Source organism: Erythrolamprus reginae, chromosome 1 (assembly GCF_031021105.1).
Source record: "Erythrolamprus reginae isolate rEryReg1 chromosome 1, rEryReg1.hap1, whole genome shotgun sequence".
Taxonomy (NCBI): Eukaryota; Metazoa; Chordata; class Lepidosauria; order Squamata; family Dipsadidae; genus Erythrolamprus; species Erythrolamprus reginae.
The window spans coordinates 28,219,209-28,237,654 of record NC_091950.1 but is presented as its reverse complement, the minus strand read 5'-3'; the positions used below and the strand labels follow the sequence as shown (position 1 = coordinate 28,237,654).

Below are 18,446 nucleotides of genomic sequence, written 5' to 3'. Positions count from 1 at the left end.
ATATGATAGGGTTTTTATGTGCTTTTTTAATATTAGATTTGTTTTAGCTAGAATGTTGTTTTTATTATTGTTGTGAGCCGCCCCGAGTCTTCGGAGAGGGGCGGCATACAAATCTAGTAAGTAAGTAAGTAAGTAAGTAAGTAAGTAAGTAAGTAAGTAAGTAAGTAAGTAAGTAAGTAAGTAAGTAAATAAGTAAATAAGTAAATAAGTAAATAAATAAATCTTCAAATGGTGATTAGTGCTGAAAGGCAGGCTGCTACTTTTCCGTGTGCTCTTTTTCAAACAGAGCTCTTCGACCTCTTTAAACCTGTCAGTTTCTAGCATATGTTTGCTTGTATATATTTTTGGTTTGAAGGAAATTCCCTGAACTCTTTGCTCAGTTCAAGTCATTCCTGGGCGTGAAGGAGCTCTCTTTTGCCTCCCCAATGAGCGACCGCTCTGGGGATGGGATGTGCCGGGAAATTGACTACGCTTCCTGCAAGCGTATCGGCTCCAGCTACAGGGCCCTGCCCAAGACTTACCAGCAGCCCAAGTGCAGCGGCAGGACAGCTATTTGCAAAGAGGTAGGTGGCGCTTGCAATTCCTTGTGGAGAAGGGAGGAGAAGGCAAGGGGGATTCGTCAGGCATTGGAGAACGGGACCATGAAGGAGGATGCTCAGAAGAGCTGGCTGGTTTAGTGGGTGTTTTAAATTCTACAGGTGCTCAACGATACCTGGGTTTCCTTCCCGTCTTGGTCTGAAGACTCGACCTTCGTCAGCTCGAAGAAAACTCCTTACGAGGAGCAGCTACATCGGTGTGAAGATGAGCGCTTTGAGGTGTGTCCCCTTCATCTGACAGTTGTTAAGTGGGTCCTTTTGATCAGCAGCTACTGTATTTTTCGGATTATAAGAGTATAAGATGCACATTACTTGGGAACTGGTACATGGTGGACCACATCTAGGTACTGGTACATGGTGGACCACATCCACTTCGAAATTATGGAAATAAGATTAAATAACTTTGATGAAAATAAATTGGAGAAGCTGATGGGACGATGGAATAAGGTGGAAAATTTTATCTTAAGTAGAATTTATGACGACAATGTGAAAAATAAATTCCAATCACTTTTTGTATGTAAAGAAATGTAAACCGGAGCTAAGGAAGAAATTGAAACTTATTGCAAATAATTTAACCCCCTAAATGGTGGTGGGGTTTTATTGGTGTTGGGCACTTTTTCTTTAAGTATTTTTTTTGTTTCTTGTAATAAAATTTAATAAAAATATTTTTTTTTTAAAAAGAAAGAAAGATGCACATTAGTTTTTAAGGAGGAAAATAAGGAAAAAAAGGCTCCCTGAATATCCTAAATCAGCGGTTCCCAGAGGTGAACTTTAGCAACAGATTCATTGGTTGTGAGCTCTGTGCCTTGTTTTCCCAGCCTGTGAAACCTCCATTTCAGAGTTTTTTTCTACAGCCTGTGAAACCTCTATTGCCAGTTCTGGACCCAGATCCATTCTGGCGATAAATAATATCAGCATAACAGATTTAATCTGCAGTGCTGAGAATTATCTCCTCATTTTCCAGTGCTATTCAACCTTTTGGGAACATTTTAACCTGTGGTGTAACATTATTAACCTTGGCATGGACCAAGTCAAACAATGAAAATTAACAGATCTTGTTCTTTCACTCACAATTTGAATAAGAACAAGGAATATTATTTTATTTTATTTTTATTTATATTTTTTTTATTGTTAGAGTTGAAAGGGACCATGCAGGTCATCAAGTCCAACCCCCTGCCTGAGCAGGAATCCTAAAGCACCCCAGCCAAGTGGCAGTCCAATCTCCTCTTGAAAGTGTCCAGAGTTGGGGAGTTCACAACCTCCGCAGGCAGGTTGTTCCACTGGTTGATCTCTCTGACCGTCAGGAAGTTCTTCCTTACTTCTAGGTTGAATCTCTCCTTGGTCAGCTTCCAGCCGTTGTTCCTCGTCCGGCCCTCTGGTGCTCTGGAGAATAGAATAACCCCCTCCTCTCTGTGGCAACCCCTTATATACCTGTATACAGCTATCATGACCCCTCTGGCCTTCCTTTGCTCTAGGTTATCCATGCCCAGTTCCCACAATCTCTCTTCGTAAGTCTTGGTTTCAAGTCCCCTAATCATTTTGGTTGCTCTTTTCTGCACCTTCTCCAGAGTTTCAATGTCTCTTTTGAAGTGTGGTGACCAGAACTGGATGCAGTACGCCAGATGTGGTCTGACCAGGGCGTAGTAGAGTGGTATTAATACTTCCCTGGTCTTGGAGTGTATTATTCGACTCATTAGTAAAAAGTCTCTGCATTATCACCCAACACCTTTTTTTTTAAATAGCAGCCATTAACAATTTCATTTCTCTTTTGAGTTCACTGTTTATAATTTCTTCTTCTCCACTCTCAAAGGTAGAGATACGTATGTTATTACTTTGAGACAATGCTTCATGCATCAAATGAACTAGACTGCAATCTTGAAAAAGTTTATCTGTTGTTATATATGATTTTAGTACTGGAATCCACCACATGGGTGCCCAGATGTTGTTAAAGTACATCAGTTCATGCTGTGTTTGGTTGGGACTGTCAGGAATTGTGGTACAATGACTCTTTTGCAGTGGAGCAGCTACAACAAGATTTATAAATATTGTAATAGTAACTGGCAGGCTGTTTTAGTGGTTCGGGAGAGAATATCGTTGTCTGCTGTGACTGTCTCACGAGCATATGGGCTAGATTGTCTTAATGTCCTGCAAATACAGTGGTACCTTTACTTACGAACATAATTTGTTCCGTGACCAGGTCCTTAAGTAGAAAAGTTTGTAAGAAGAAGTAATTATTCCCATAGGAATCAATGTAAAAGCAAATAATATGTGAGATTGGGGAAACCACAGGGAGGGTGGAGGCCCTGTTTCCTCCCAGGAGATTCCTAGAGAGGCCCCACGGAGGCTTCTTCCCGCCTTTTCCAACCCTGTTTCCCCTCAGAAGATTCCTAGAACAGGAGAGTGGAGGCCTTGTTTCCTCCCAGGAGATTCCTAGAGAGGCCCCACGGAGGCTTCTTCCCGCCTTTTCCAACCCTGTTTCCCCTCAGAAGATTCCTAGAACAGGAGAATGGAGGCCCTGTTTCCTCCCAGGAGATTCCTAGAGAGGCCCCACGGAGGCTTATCCCTGCCTTTTCCAGTTACAGTTTCGTAGGCTGAGGTTTGTAAGTGGAAAATGGTTCTTGAGAAGAGGCAAAAAAATCTTGAACACCCGGTTCTTATCTAGAAAAGTTTGTAAGTAGAGGCATTCTTAGGTAGAGGTACCATTGTAATTGTTCATGTTAAAGGAGATCCCTCCTTTTGCTTTACTATTTCATGGCTTACTTTTTGCAGCTGGATGTTGTCTTAGAGACCAACCTGGCAACCATCCGTGTCTTAGAAAGTGTACAGAAAAAACTGACCCGTATGTCGCAGGAGGATCAAGAGAAGTTCCGGTTGGATGACTGTCTCGGTGGCACATCAGAAGTGATCCAGCGCCGGGCCATCTACCGTATCTATGGTGACAAAGCACCTGAGATAATCGAGAGCCTCAAGAAGAACCCCATCACCGCTCTGCCTGTTATCCTAAAGAGGTGAGCCATAGTCCCCTAAAAAAACCCTCTGTTTCGTTTCCTCCCAGCCCAAAATTCCTAACCAGCATATTTTGTTGCCGTGACTGGCTGAGGATGCTGCAAATTGTGATTCCAACACATCTAAAAGATTCCAGCCTATTGGAAGGACTTACTGAAATCACTCTTTCCATACCCCTGGGGGTACGCGTACCACACTTTGGGAAACACTGACCTACAAGATCCCTTCCAACTCTGTTAATCTGTTAACATTTGAAATACTTGCCATAACATATCTGTGTGCATTACACTTCCTACATAAAATGCTATTCTCTACTTGCTGGGCCCGGAAGCAGAGTTTCTTCAGAGTCTTTTATTTATCCTTGGTTTCCAAGCTGAGTGACATCTACCTTGTTTCAGGCTGAAGGCCAAGGAAGAAGAGTGGCGAGAAGCCCAGCAGGGCTTCAACAAGATCTGGCGAGAGCAGTACGAGAAGGCCTACCTGAAGTCTCTTGACCATCAGGCGGCCAACTTCAAGCAGAACGACACGAAAGCCTTGCGCTCCAAGAGCCTGTTGAATGAGATTGAGAGCGTCTATGACGAGGTAAGCATTGGGGCTCCTGGGTGTGGAAGAGGGTGTTAGGCTAAGCCAGTGTTTCCCAACCTTGGCAACTTGAAGAGATCTGGACTTCAACTCCCAGAATTCCCCAGCCAGCGAATGCGAAGGTGAAATGTAAGAATGTATTACCCTGTAAGGTATAAGGTAGAATGTAAGCATGCTAATACTGAGCCATTGGGTGTGAACTGCAATGTGATTGGGCCAGAGCATTATAAGATGCAAATCAACTTCACCATTCCTTTGTTGATTCTTGTTGGTTTGTTTATTTATTTATTGGACTTGTATACCGCCCCTATCCATGGACTCGGGGCGGCTTACAACATTTAAATTAAAAAAAATACAATATACAAAACACTTTTAAATCCAATTAATAGAAATAATAATAATTTTTTTTTTTTAAAGCTAAACATTTAAAAAACATTCAAATTCATGCTACCACGTCTTACACATTCACTGAACATAGGCTGACGGCATAAATACGTTTTCAAATTCTTACGGAAGGCGAGGAGGGTAGGGGCAGTGCGAGTCTCTGGGGGGAGTTGACTCCAGAGGGGCGGGGCCCCCACAGAGAAGGCTCTTTTCCTAGGACCTGCCAAATGTCATTGTCTAGTTGACAGGACCTGGAGAAGGCCAACTCTGTGGGACCTAACTGGACGCTGGGATTCGTCCGACAGAAGGCAGTCCTGCAAGTAATCTGGTCATTGTTGGTTGATTGTTTGTTGGTCATTTGCTATTGATGGTGGTGGCTGGAGCAGTTTGAGAGTGAGTTAGATATTGAGTAGAACTGAGATAGTGATAGGAAGAAACCTGGATTGTAGCCTGAATTTGATTATCTACTTGTAAGTAAGCTGAATATAGCTGGTGTAAAGTTCCTGTAAATAGAAGACTGAAGATATTTTTCACTGAAGAGTAAACGACTGTTTTATACAAACGGGTCTTCATTCATTTATCTGGTTCATTAAATTGCCACAATAGATTCTGATACCTTATCTAGTCCTTCTGCATTATTCTGCATATATATATATTATTCCTAATGTTCTAATATACAGACAGACAGACAGACCTTCGGGACCGCCTTCTGCCGCAGGAATCCCAGCGACCCATTAGGTCCCACAGAGTTGGCCTTCTCTGGGTCCCATCGACAAAACAATGCCATCTGGCAGGAGCCTGGGGAAGAGCCTTCTCTGTGACAGCCCCAACCCTCTGGAATCAACTCCCCCGGAGATTAGGACTGCCCCCACCCTCCTTGCCTTTCGCAAACTCCTAAAACCTCACCTTTGTCACCAGGCATGGGGAAATTGATTCCTTTCGGCTGCTCCGTTTTATGTATGGTTTGTTTGGGTTGTATGAGTGCTTTTAATCAAGGGTTTATAACTGTTTTGCTTTTTTAATCATTGGATTTGTATTTTGTATTCCTGTTGTGAGCCGCTCCAAGTCTTCGGAGAGGGGCGGCATACAAATCTAATAAATAAATAAATGAATGAATGAAGGTAGGAAGGAAGGAAGGAATCCTCCGGGCCCACCGGCGAGCCCTATGGAGGAGAAGCCATCTGTCTTGGAGGGCCATGAACTGTGCAAAAGAAACCCTCCCGTCCCTCCGGCCAGCCCTGCAAAGGACAAAGAGAGCCTGGAAAGCATTGTGCCTTCCGCCCGCTCCCACCGTACCCTGGACAATGTCTATACTCTCTTCTTTGCCAATAACAACTGGTACTTCTTCCTTCGCCAGGCATGGGGAAATTGATTCCCCTCGGCTGCTCCGTTTTATGTATGGTTTGTTTGGGTTGTATGAGTGCTTTTAATCAAGGGTTTATAACTGTTTTGCTTTTTTAATCATTGGATTTGTATTTTGTATTCCTGTTGTGAGCCGCTCCAAGTCTTCGGAGAGGGGCGGCATACAAATCTAATAAATAAATAAATAAATAAATAAATAAATAAATGAATGAAGGTAGGAAGGAAAGAAAGAAAGAAAGATAGAAAAAAAGAAAGAAAGACATAGGGAGCTTTGGCCCTCTCACCAATCTCTACTCTGTGTCTTTCCAGCACCAGGAGCAACACTCCGAGGGAAGGGGAGCTACTAACGAGCCGCATCTCATCTTCATCTACGAAGACAAGCAGATCCTGGATGATGCAGCTGCCTTAATCAGCTACTACGTGAAACGGCAACCCACTATCCAAAAGGAGGACCAGGCTACTATTCGACAGATTGTCCAGCACTTCATCCCGGACCTGTTTTTCTCCCAGATGCCCGAGCACCCAGTTCCTGAAGAGCTACCCAGCGAGGAGAAAGGGAGCCCCAAGGCTCACCCGGTGGAGACACGGGATCTGCGGAAAAGGCATCCACCTGGCTTACAGGTGACCCCTGTGGAGGATAAGGGGTCAACCCTGGTGGAAGCCCATGAGCTGAGAAAGAGGAATCCTCCGGGCCCACCGGCGAGCCCTATGGAGGAGAAGCCATCTGTCTTGGAGGGCCATGAACTGCGCAAAAGAAACCCTCCCGTCCCTCCGGCCAGCCCTGCAAAGGACAAAGAGAGCCTGGAAAGCATCGTGCCTTCCGCCCGCTCCCACCGTACCCTGGACAATGTCTATACTCTCTTCTTTGCCAATAACAACTGGTACTTCTTCCTTCGCCTTCATCAGACTCTTTGCTCGCGGCTACTCAAGATTTACCGCCAGGCACAGAAACAGCTGCTGGAATACCGCACAGAAAAAGAGAGAGAGAAGCTCCTGTGCGAAGGCCGGAAGGAGAGGACCAACGATCCCGCCATGGAGTTGAGGCTGAAGCAACCGAGTAAGTTGCCTTGGATGGCATCTCGAAAGCATTTGGGTGGAGGGAGGATGGGAGAACTGTGTGCGTTGGTTGCTGTCAGGCGCAAACAACTGGAGTCACTCTCATATAGATAACAGAAGCAGCTTCATTATTTTCTAGCTTAGTTACAAAAATCTCTAAGCTAGGTGCTCACTTGATCCCTCTTTCCAGCCTAGCTGGCAGTTTCTCAACAGTTACACAAATTGCCAAAGGTTATACGTGTGAATTAGACGTGTGGTTGTTTGTTTTTTTAAATAGAATGATGAGGGGTTGCAAGGCTGATAATTTTCTCAGAACCCTTTGAAGAAACTTAACTGTTTCTTCACTTTGTGTGTTTGTTTGTTTTGTCATGTAGGTATTGGTGGTACACAAAGATATAATATTTATTTATTTATTGGTTGGTTGGTTGGTTGATTGATTGATTGATTGATTGATTGATTGTTAGAGTTGGAAGGGACCATGCGGGTCATCAAGTCCAACCCCCTGCTTAAGCAGGAACCCTATAGCATCCTAGCCAAATGGCAGTCCAATTTCCTCTTAAAAATGTCCAGAGTATTGGAGTTCACAACGTCCACTGGTAGGTTGTTTCACTGGTTGATCATTCTGACCGTCAGGAAGTTCTTCCTTATTTCCAGGTTGAATCTCTCCTTGGTCAGCTTCCAGCCATTGTTCCTCGTCCGGCCCTCCAGGGCCCTGGAGAATAAAGTGATCCCCTCCTCTCTGTGGCAACCCCTCGTATACCTGTAGACTGCTATCATGTCCGCTCTGGCCCTCCTTTTCTCTAGGCTATCCATGCCCAGTTCCCGCAGTCTCTCTTCGTAAGTCTTGGTTTCTAGTCGCCTAATCATTTTGGTTGCTCTTTTCTGCACCTTCTCCAGAGTTTCAATGTCTTTTTTGAAGTGTGGTGACCAGAACTATATATATACATGATACTAGTAAAAGAGAAACATTAGGGCAGGGGACGGAAGGCACTCTGGTGCACTTATGCACGCCCCTTACTGACCTCTTAGGAATCAGGAGAAGTCAACAGTGGATAGTCTAAGGGTAAAGTTTTGGGGATTGGGTGAGATCCATGCATCAACTACTCGGTTACTAAAGTCCTATTTCCAGCAGTTGAGTTTATGATTGATCGATTGATTTGATTTGTATGCCACCCCTCTCCGAGGACATGGGGCGGCACACAACATATCAGGAAACATAACAATACAACTTGAATCCAATTAATATAACTAAAAAGCCTAAAAATTCTAATATAATACTTTAAGTTTGTATCTGTTGTGTGCTCGCGTGTTGTTGTGGTTGAAGCTGAAGTAGCCGTTGACAGGAGGAACGTTGTAGCAGATGATTTTATGGGCTATGCTTAAGTCGTGTTTAAGACGACGTAGTTCTAAGCTTTCTAAACCTAGGATTGTAAGTCTAGTAGCGTAGGGTATCCTGTTACGAGTGGAGGAGTGGAGGGCTCTTCTAGTAAAGTATCTCTTCATACTTTACTAGGGGAAATTATATTTTTTATAATTTTTATATAGTCTTTGGAGAGGGGCGGCATACAAATCTAATAAATTATTATTATTATTGTTATCATCATCATCATCATCATCATCATCATCAGTAGAGGAGCACATCCTACATGGGTTTGCTGCATAAACAATTTCATACAAAACAGGTTAAACTAAAAACTGAAAATGTTACCTAGCTTGGGTAGTGAAACGCCTGCAAGAATATAACCAAGCTCAGAGAGCACCAGGGGCTCCACACTACAATCCTGAGCTACAGATTTATTTTATTTATTTATTTATTTATTTATTTATTGGATTTATATGCCGCCCCTCTCCGAAGACTCAGGGCGGCTAACAGCAATCATAAAACAGCATACAATAATAATCCAATACTAAAAACGATTAAAAATCCATTAATATAAAAAAACAAACAGACATACAGACATACCATGCATAAAATTGTAAAGGCCTAGGGAGAAATGGAATCTCAATTCCCCCATGCCTGGCGGCAGAGGTAGGTTTTAAGTAGCTTACAAAAGGCAAGGAGGGTGGGGGCAATTCTAATCTCTGGGGGGAGTTGGTTCCAGAGGGCCAGGGCCACCACAGAGAAGGCTCTTCCCCTGGGTTCTTTTCTATGGACATTAAGCCAGTGATGGCAAACATTTTGAGCTCAACGTGTCCCAAATTCAAAAAACGCCGAAGTTAACCCCCCCTGGTGTTTCAGACTCATGTATAGAAGAATCTTCAGCCATAGCACCTCTGCTACTCCTCAGACAATTGCCTCTGTGGCCCAGCATTCCTTGGGATCACCACAGATTGTGTGGTGTGGTATTTTTCTTTCTCTTGAAAGGCCCCTGCGGCCTACCGGGGCTGTTCTGGATCACATGGGGCCTTTGTCCTTGGAGCAGCTTCAGAGATGGTCTTCCATGGCTTCAGGCACTGTGTGAAAGCGGGCTCCATTTTTATGAGGTTTTCTGAGGCGCCAAAGACCCTCACGACCCATCTCGGGCAGCTTCCAGACAATCTGGAGGCTTTCTCAAGAACACACCCCATTCTTGCATGGCCGCCACAGCCTCAGAAAATCATGCAAATAATGGAGCATGCTTTTGAGAATAATTATTGGGTGTTGATGAAGGCTAGCGGATCACCCAAAACATTGCACGAATCCCAGCGACCAGTGAGGTCCCACATAGTGGTTCTCCTCAGGGTCCCTTCAACCAAACAATGTCAGCTGGTGGGACCTAGGGGAACAGCCTTCTTTGTGGGAGCCCTGGCCCTCTGGTATCAGCTCCCCCTGGAGATTCGCACTGCCCCCACCCTCCTTGCCTACCGAAAGAGCCTAAAAACTCATCTGTGTCACCAGGCCTGGGGTTACTAGATCTTCCCCCTGACCAACGAATGCTTTTAGTACGATTGTTGAATGAATGGTAATGGAAGTTTTTAAAGTAGATTTTCATGGATTGTTTTTATGTATTAATTGGATTGATTTCATTATTGACTCTTTATATGTGTTGTGAGCCTCCACGAGTCCTCAGAGAGGGGCAGCTTACAAATCCAATTAAATAAATAAATAAAATAAATAAATTGTGGCCTTCCACCTTTGACAAATGTGCCATGGGATCACCATCACTGGACTAAGTAGCGGATTCCTACCAGTACGACTGATGCCATCGCACTGGCAGCGAAAATTGAGCTCTGTTTTTCTGGCATGTGTCCTGCCAGCGTGTTTCAACTGCCCGTAATTACAGGGTAATTAGTCCAGGAAGACACATACCACACGATAAAAGGAAAACCCAAAGGTTTTTATAAACAGAAAAACAGAAACGGCTCCCTTTTTAAATTTCAAAGGGATTTTCTGCTACACACAAGGCACAGGTTAAATGCAGTCCAATTGCTCACCCAATAACTGGGAAATTGAGTCCAATTCTAAAGTCCAGAGAGTCCACACACGATCTTGAAGAAACAATGAATCAGATAAACTGCCATGAGGCTAAAACACCAGGCTGCACTTTTATCTGTAGCACTAATTACAGCAGCACCACCCAACCACAGGTGGCCTCATTTTCTCTTGTAATAATCCTTCAGTTGTTGTCTCCTGTGCATCACTCTACGCATGTGTGGATGTGTCATTAATTCTTGTTCAGAATCCTGGGATGATACAGATGATTGATATCCTCCTGGGCTGTCTGCCAAACTCCCCTCTTCCCTGTCACTCACAGGGTCAGAGGAGGCTTCGTCGGCAGATTCCATCGGGAGCAAAACAGGCCTGCGGCATGTGGATGTTTCTCCCACATCCACCTGCACATTTCTTGGGGCAGGAGCTGGGCCAGAGCTAACCACAACAGGCATGCATGCGCATCCGAGCAAGATTTTACTTCTGCGCATGTGCCGTAAGCAAAATCTCATGAGGTGACACACGTTTGTGTAAGATTTTGGTGATTTTTTTGCTTTTGGACATGTGCGCAGATTGCCGAAAACCACACATGCGCGAGATTGCTGGAAATTGCCCAAATTTCGTGTGCACGCACATCCCCTTGCAAGATTTTGCTTCCTGCGCATGCACAGAAGTAAAATCTTGCTCAGATGCACATGCGCACACACCGGAAATAACAGAGCTGTGCTCGCAACGCAACGGGAGCAATGGGAGCGGCAACCCCCACCTGCCTGGACTCCACTGATCCTCTCCAATGAGCAAAGATTCCTCTGAAAGTTTAGCTCTCCTGCAAATTATTTCTTCAGAACGTCTACTCCGTTCTCCTGGTTCAGTTAGTGAATTGTTGGGGGTTGAATTGCAGATACAGTAGTCCCTCGCTATACCGCGCTTCACCTACTGCGGCTTCACTTCATCGCGGGTTTCTGAGGAAGCCGATCGGCAGATTTAAACAGCCCGCCGAACTCAATCGGCAGGTTTTTTTAAAAAAAAAAATATATATCTAAAATTGTAAATACAGTACTGTATTTAAATACTGTATCTAAAATAAATACTGTGTGGGAAGGGTTTATAAACACTTAAAACAATGAAAACTTACCAAACAATTACAATATAAATACTTAAATAAGTACTATCAGTCGATAAATTCCCCATCGCGGATTTCACCTATCGCGGCCAGGTCTGGAACGTAACACCAGCGATAGGTGAGGGACTACTGTAATTCTTTCTGCCTTCTTATTAGGGTGCATCTGAGAAACCTTCCGGCATTTTCCAGGCATTTCCAGATTTGAAATCTTTTGAGGCCTAAAGGCAGCAACTATTCTGACCTCTTCTTTCCCTGATTTACACACAGCAACTTAATTCCAAATTGCAGCTTTTTGAATCCTTTATAAAACAATAAATAGAAACTAGACTTTATTGATAAATTGAAATTTAGTTCTTTGTATGCCTCAGGGTCAGATTAAAAAAATGATAGGTAGCCTTTTCAGCAACAGAAGCTAGATTGTGGCATTCCTTTCCCTGGGAATTTTCCTATTTCACCTGATCTGAACTTGCTTGTGTTATATCTGGTTTTGCTTTAATAATTTTGATGGATTGGTTGTCTATACCAGCTTTGCTGGCTAAGGAATTCTGGGAGTTGAAGTCCACGGGTCTTAAAGTTGCCAAGGTTTGAGACCCCTGGTCTATATTGTATTATTATAGAGACATTTTTATTTTTCATACCTTTGTTTAGCGTTTTTCAGATACAGTGGGCAAAATTACCATTATTTATTTATTTGTTTGTTTGTTTATTATTATTTATTTGATTTTTATGCCGCCCTTCTCCTTAGACTCAGGGCAGCTTACAACATGTTAGCAATAGCACTTTTTAACAGAGCCGGCATATTGCCCCCACAATCCGGGTCCTCATTTTACCCACCTCGGAAGGATGGAAGGCTGAGTCAACCATATGGATAGTCACCGTTTTAGGATTGCTGTCATCTTCCAAAGTAGTCCGGCATTTAAGAAAGATTTTAAAGAATTTTCAATAAACTTCGTTCACAACGTTCTATGTCAGTGATGATGAACCCTTTTTTTCCTCGGGTGCCGAAAGAGTGCAGGCAAGCGCTATCGCGCATGCGCGAGTGCCCACACCCATAATGCAATGCCTGGGGAAGGCAAAAACAGCTTTCCCCGCCCCCTGGAGGCTCTCTGGAGGCCCTTTGGAGTCCAGAAATGGCCTGTTTCCCAACTTCTTGGTGGGCCCAGTAGGCTAGTGTTTCTCTCCCCAGGCTCCAAAAACTTCCCTGGAGGTGGCGGAGGGTAAAAATAATAATAATAGTTAATAATAATTTATTAGATTTGTATGCCGCCCCTCTCCGAAGACTCGGGGTGGCTCACAACAATAATGCAAACAATATTATAGTAGAACAAATCTAATATTAAAAAACATATAATATTTTAAAAAACCAAACAACACATTCATACCAAACATAAAACAAAATATAAAAGAGCCTGGGGGAAAGGTGTCTCAACTCCCCCATGCCTGGCGGTATAAGTGAGTCTTGAGTAGTTTACGAAAGACAGGGAGGGTGGGGGCAGTTTTAATCTCCAGGGGGAATTGATTCCAGAGGGCCGGGGCCGCCACGGAGAAGGCTCTTCCCCTGGGGCCCGCCAAACGACATTGCTTAGTCAACGGGACCCAGAGAAGGCCAACTCTGTGGGACCTTATCGGTCGCTGGGATTCGTGCAGTAGCAGGCGGTTCCGGAGGTACTCTGGTCCAATGCTCTTCCCCATCCCCCTGAAGGCTTTCTGGAAGCCAAAAATGCCTTCTCAGAGCCTCTGTGAACTGAAAATCAGTTGGCCAGCAAGCACATTGGAGCTGAGCTAGGGCAACAGCTTGGATGCCAACAGATATGACTCCAAATGCCGCCTGTGGCACCCGTGACATAGGTTCGCTATCACTGGTCTATGTCATTCGCGTATTTGGTGGTTGAATAGACATTAAAAAAAATAGACATCCTTTCTGATTTAAATTGGGCTTTCGCTATATTTTATGCTACCTGTACACATTTCTAAACACTTATTTATAAATTTATTTATAAATAAATAAATGGCATAAATACATTTTGTGATCTTTCTCTGTTGGAGAAAAATGCTTCTCATGTTTTTCGAAAGCAGAGGGAAAGAGTAAGAAGCTGCGACATCGTTGGAATGGAAGAAATTTTTTTTGTTAGATAGGAGTAGGGCAACCTGGGGCCGTCCAATGTGCTGGATATCGGCACTGACATAGAATATTGTAGTTGTACTGCATTCCACAATATCTAGAAAGCACCAGAGTGTCCATTCCTCCTCCAGGTATCCCTGCAGTTCTTCAATATGCCTCTAATACATCTTTTGCCCAGTAGAGGTCACTATTTTATTTTATTTATTTTGTCTAATACAGTAATACCTCATCTTACGAACTTAATTGGTTCCGGAAGTAGGTTCGTAAGGCGAAAAGTTAGTAAGACGAAACATTGTTTCCCATAGGAAACAATGTAAAAGCGATTAATGCGTGCAAAAAGAAAAAAAAGGATTTTACCATGATAATATCCTCTGAAACCTACATTATGTCCAGTGGTACCTCGTGATATGAACCCGGGGTTCGGAAATTTTTTGCCTCTTCTTACGATCTTTTTTCAGCTTACGAACCCACCGCAGATCGCAAAATGGTGCTTCGCTGGGCGCCGCTGCCTGGCTGTCACCTTTCAAAACAGCCGGGGGGCTTCTCGGCGTTCTCCTGAACACCGAAATCGGAGGTTCAGATTCGGGTTCCGGAGGCCGCCGAGAAGCGCCCGGCTGTTTCAGAAGGTTACAGCTGGGTGGCGCCGCTCGGCAGAGTGCCGTTTTTGCGATCGGCAGCAGCATTTTTGGCCGATCTGGAGGCTGGAAAAGAGGTGGGGAATCCCAATAGGGAATTCCATGGGCGGAGCTTTGACGTCACAAAGACCGGGTGGGACGGGAGAACGCCGATAAGCCCCCCGGCTGTTTCAGAAGGTGACAGCTGGGTGGCGGTGCCCAACGGAGCGCCATTTTGCGATCTGCGGTGGGTTCGTAAGCCGAAAAAAGTTCGTAAGAAGAGGCAAAAAATTTCCAAACCCCAGGTTCGTATCACGAGGGGTTCGTATCACGAGGTACCACTGTCCATAAAGTAGGTTTCAGAGGATATTATCGTGGTAAAATACATCAATGGAAGAATAGAAGGCAAGACATTAGGAATAATATAGAAGAAATAACCATTGGGAATAATAGAGTTCATATACATGGAGCTAGTAGAAATATAAAAGAAACATTAGGACAGGGGATGGAAGGCGCACTGGTGCACTTATGCACGACCTTTACTGACCTCTCAGGAATCTGGAGAGGTCAACTGTGGATAGTCTAGGGGTAAAATTTTGGGGGTTAGAAAATTACACTACAGAGTCTGGTAAAGAATTCCATGCTTCAACAACTCGATTACTAAAGTCGTACTTTTTGCTGTCAAGTTTGGAGCGGTTAATATTAAGTTTGAACGGTTCTCTAATCAAAGAGGAGAGCAACTTGGGATGAGCTGTAGACCTAGTCCTATCAGTGGTGAGTGTGTGTTTGTGTATAGCAATAGCATTTAGAGTTATATACTGCTTCACAATGCTTTTACAGCCGTCTTTAAGCCATTTTACAGAGTCAGCATATTTCCCCCAACAATCTGGGTCCTCATTTTTTTATCCATCTCAGAAGGACGCAAAGCTGACTCAACTTTGAGCTTGGTGAGATTCGATCTGCTAAATTGCAGGCAGCCAGCAGGCAGAAGCAACCTGCAGTACTACACTCTTAACTAGTGCCACCATGGCTCATATGTACATACATTTATGTTTGTGTATATCGTGGGTGGTGGGGGTGGTTTCTAACCTAGCTGCTGGTTCATTTCCTCCTATGCCGTATGGCCGCGTCTTGTGGGAACGCACACATGTGCAATGCCAAAAACATTCCAAAAATAGAGCCAAAAACAAGATGGTAACGCATGCACAGTGCTGAGATTTGGCTTTGCTTATGCGCAGAAGGAAAAAAAATGGATTTTTTTTTTTAAGATGGTGGCGTCCATGGACCAGCACTGACAGAACTGGTTCTGTGACATCATTGTGTCATCACCAGTGGGTTGCTACCGGTTCAGGCAAACTGTTCCAAATCAACCTCTGGTGTGTATGTATGATGTATGTATGTATGTGTGTGTGTGGGCCGAGAGGCAAATAAGGAGCTGTGATATATGTACACTGCTCAAAAAAAATAAAGGGGACACTTAAACAACACGATATAACTCCAAGTAAATTAAAGTTCTGTGAAATCAAACTGTCCACTTAGGAAGCAACAAGTTTTCGGAGAAGGGCAGCAGACAAATCTAATAAATTGAATTGAATTGAATTGATTGACAATCAATTTCATCTGCAGTTCTGCACATTCAACTTTGTACAGAACAAAGTATTCCATGAGAATACTTCATTCATTCAGATCTAGGTTGTGTTCTTTGAGTGTTCCCTTTATTTTTTGAGCAGTATATATACACATGTAGATACATATATGTATGTGTATGTATGTATGTATAGCATATGCTATACATGTATCTGCCTGATGTATCCCAGCGATCGGTCAGGTCCCACAGAGTTGGCCTTCTCCAGGTCCCGTCAGCCAGGCAATGTCGCCTGGCGGTCCCTAGGGGCAGAGCCTTCTCTGTGATGGCTCCAGCTCTTTGGAATCAACTCCTCCCGGAGATTCGTACCGCCCCTACCCTCTTGGCCTGTCATAAGGCCCTTTGTTGGCAGGCATGAGGCCCATGAGTGTTAAGAACTAACTCCGGCCGATGTCATGAATGGCTAATCCAGTTGGTTGAATGTGGGTGATTGGGGAGGTTTTTAAGAAAAATGGTGTTTTAGAATTTTTAGAACTTTTTTTAATATTAGATTTCTCACCACGTTTTGTACATGTATTTATTCTGTCGTGAGCCGCCCTGAGTCAGTTGAGAAGGGCGGCATAGAAATCTAATTGAATAGAAACATAGAAGACTGATGGCAGAAAAAGACCTCATGGTCCATCTAGTCTGCCCTTATACTATTTTTTGTATTTTATCTTAGGATGGATCTATGTTTATCCCAGGCATGTTTAAATTCAGTTATTGTGGATTTACCAACCACGTCCGCTGGAAGTTTGTTCCAAGAATCTACTACTCTTTCAGTAAAATAATATTTTCTCGTGTTGCTTTTGATCTTTACCCAACTAACTTCAGATTGTGTCCCCTTGTTCTTGTGTTCACTTTCCTATTAAAAACACTTCCCTCCTGAACCTTATTTAACCCTTTAACATATTTAAATGTTTCGATCATGTCCCCCCTTTTCCTTCTGTCCTCCAGATTGAGTTCATTAAGTCTTTCCTGATATGTTTTATGCTTAAGACCTTCCACCATTCTTGTAGCCTGTCTTTGGACCCGTTCAATTTTGTCAATATCATTTTGTAGGTGAGGTCTCCAGAACTGAACACAGTACAGTGATCCCCCGCTCGTTGCGAGGGTTCCGTTCCAGGAGCCCCCGCAACGAGCGGGTTTTCGCGAAGTAGCGATGCGGAAGTAAAAACACCGTCTGCGCATGTGCAGACGGTGTTTTTACTCCCACAGCGCTAGCGAGGAGCCGAAGATTGAGGACTCAGCTCGGAAGCTGCACGGGTGTTTTAAAAGGTCTCCGCCGGCATGGGGGGCTTCTTAGCACCCCCCCCAAACCCGAGTTGGGGGTTCGGGAGGTGGTAGGAAGCCCCCCATGCCGGCGGAGACCTTTTAAAACACCCGTGCAGCTTCCGAGCTGAGTCCTCAAGCCAAGCGCAGAAGTTAGCCTTGAATCCCTTTGAATCCCGCCGCTTCTGCTGGATACGGGCGATGGGGGGGCGAGCTGCCACAGCCCCTGGCTTCCGCGTTGCTCGTCCCACCCACCGCCCGTATCCAGCAGAAGCTGCTGGATTCAAAGTGCTGCTGGGAGCCGCAGGCGAAAGGAGCTCGGGCATCGGAGCGCGGCGCCAGGCATTGTTCTCCAGACCCCGCCCGCTCAGCCCCGCGGCGGCCCTTTCCCTCTCCAGGCTGCGGGCGGGGTCCGGAGAACAATGCCCGAGCTCCTTTCGCCTGCGGCTCCCAGCCCACCGCCTGTCTCCTGCTGCCCGGTTTAGCCAGGACACGAGCGGCGAAATGACTTGGAGGAATGTGAAGATGAAACCGGCCGGTTTCAGCTTCACATTCCTCCAAGTCATTTCGCCGCTCGTGTCCTGGCTAAACCGGGCAGCAGGAGACAGGCTTTGAGTTTTGGCTGCGGGGGGAGAAGTAGGACTTTCCTAACTCCCTCGCCCCGCAGCCAAAACTCAAAGCCTGTCTCCAACGCGCGCTACGATTTTCCGGGCGAGCCAGGCTCAGCGGATCAAGGCAGCCGCTTGGGCCGAGGGGAGCCGGCCTTGATCCGCTGAGCCTGGCTGGCCCGGAAGATCGTAGCGCGCGTTGGCGGATCAAGGCCGGCTCCTCTCGGCCCAAGCGGCTGCCTTCCGTCACTGAGCCTGGGGTCCCGCGCCCCGGATCGGGCGGCTGCTGCTTTGCAAAGAGGCGCTTTTTTCCCTCTCAGCCCCGCGTGCAGATCCCGCGCGGCTTTTGTGTGTGTGTGTTTGTGATCTTTCCACGCGCTTTTGCGAGTTGTGCAAATTGGCGCTTTCGCTTCTTCCCCGCGCTCGGCTTCCTCCTTTTTTATTCCTTTGTTTGCCGGCGGCTCCAGGGCGCCCGCCGGGCCCGGCTTGCTTTGACCTCTCCCGGGCGGCCTCGGCATCCTTGGCGGCGAGCGGGGATCTTCCCCCCGCGAACGCAGGCAGGTGGTTGCGCGTGGCGCCCCGGGCTTTTTTAGGGGGGGTGTTTTTTATCCCCGTCTGCACCGGCTTTGCCAGGCTGCGATCGGGCGCTTGGAAGGGGAAGAGAAGCGTTGACAGACGCGGCGAACTT

At 45.3% G+C, this 18,446-nt stretch overlaps 1 protein-coding gene across 1 annotated transcript in view; it reads left to right on the top strand.

The window, feature by feature from the left end:
- The window catches only part of SIN3B (SIN3 transcription regulator family member B), a 63,129-nt gene that overhangs the window by 24,963 nt on the left and 19,720 nt on the right, over nucleotides 1-18,446 (top strand). The window contains exons 9-13 of the mRNA XM_070748215.1: nucleotides 356-563; nucleotides 699-815; nucleotides 3,366-3,604; nucleotides 4,001-4,184; nucleotides 6,240-6,987. Coding sequence (XP_070604316.1) covers nucleotides 356-563; nucleotides 699-815; nucleotides 3,366-3,604; nucleotides 4,001-4,184; nucleotides 6,240-6,987 — 1,496 coding nt within the window. The remainder of the gene's footprint in view (nucleotides 1-355; nucleotides 564-698; nucleotides 816-3,365; nucleotides 3,605-4,000; nucleotides 4,185-6,239; nucleotides 6,988-18,446) is intronic.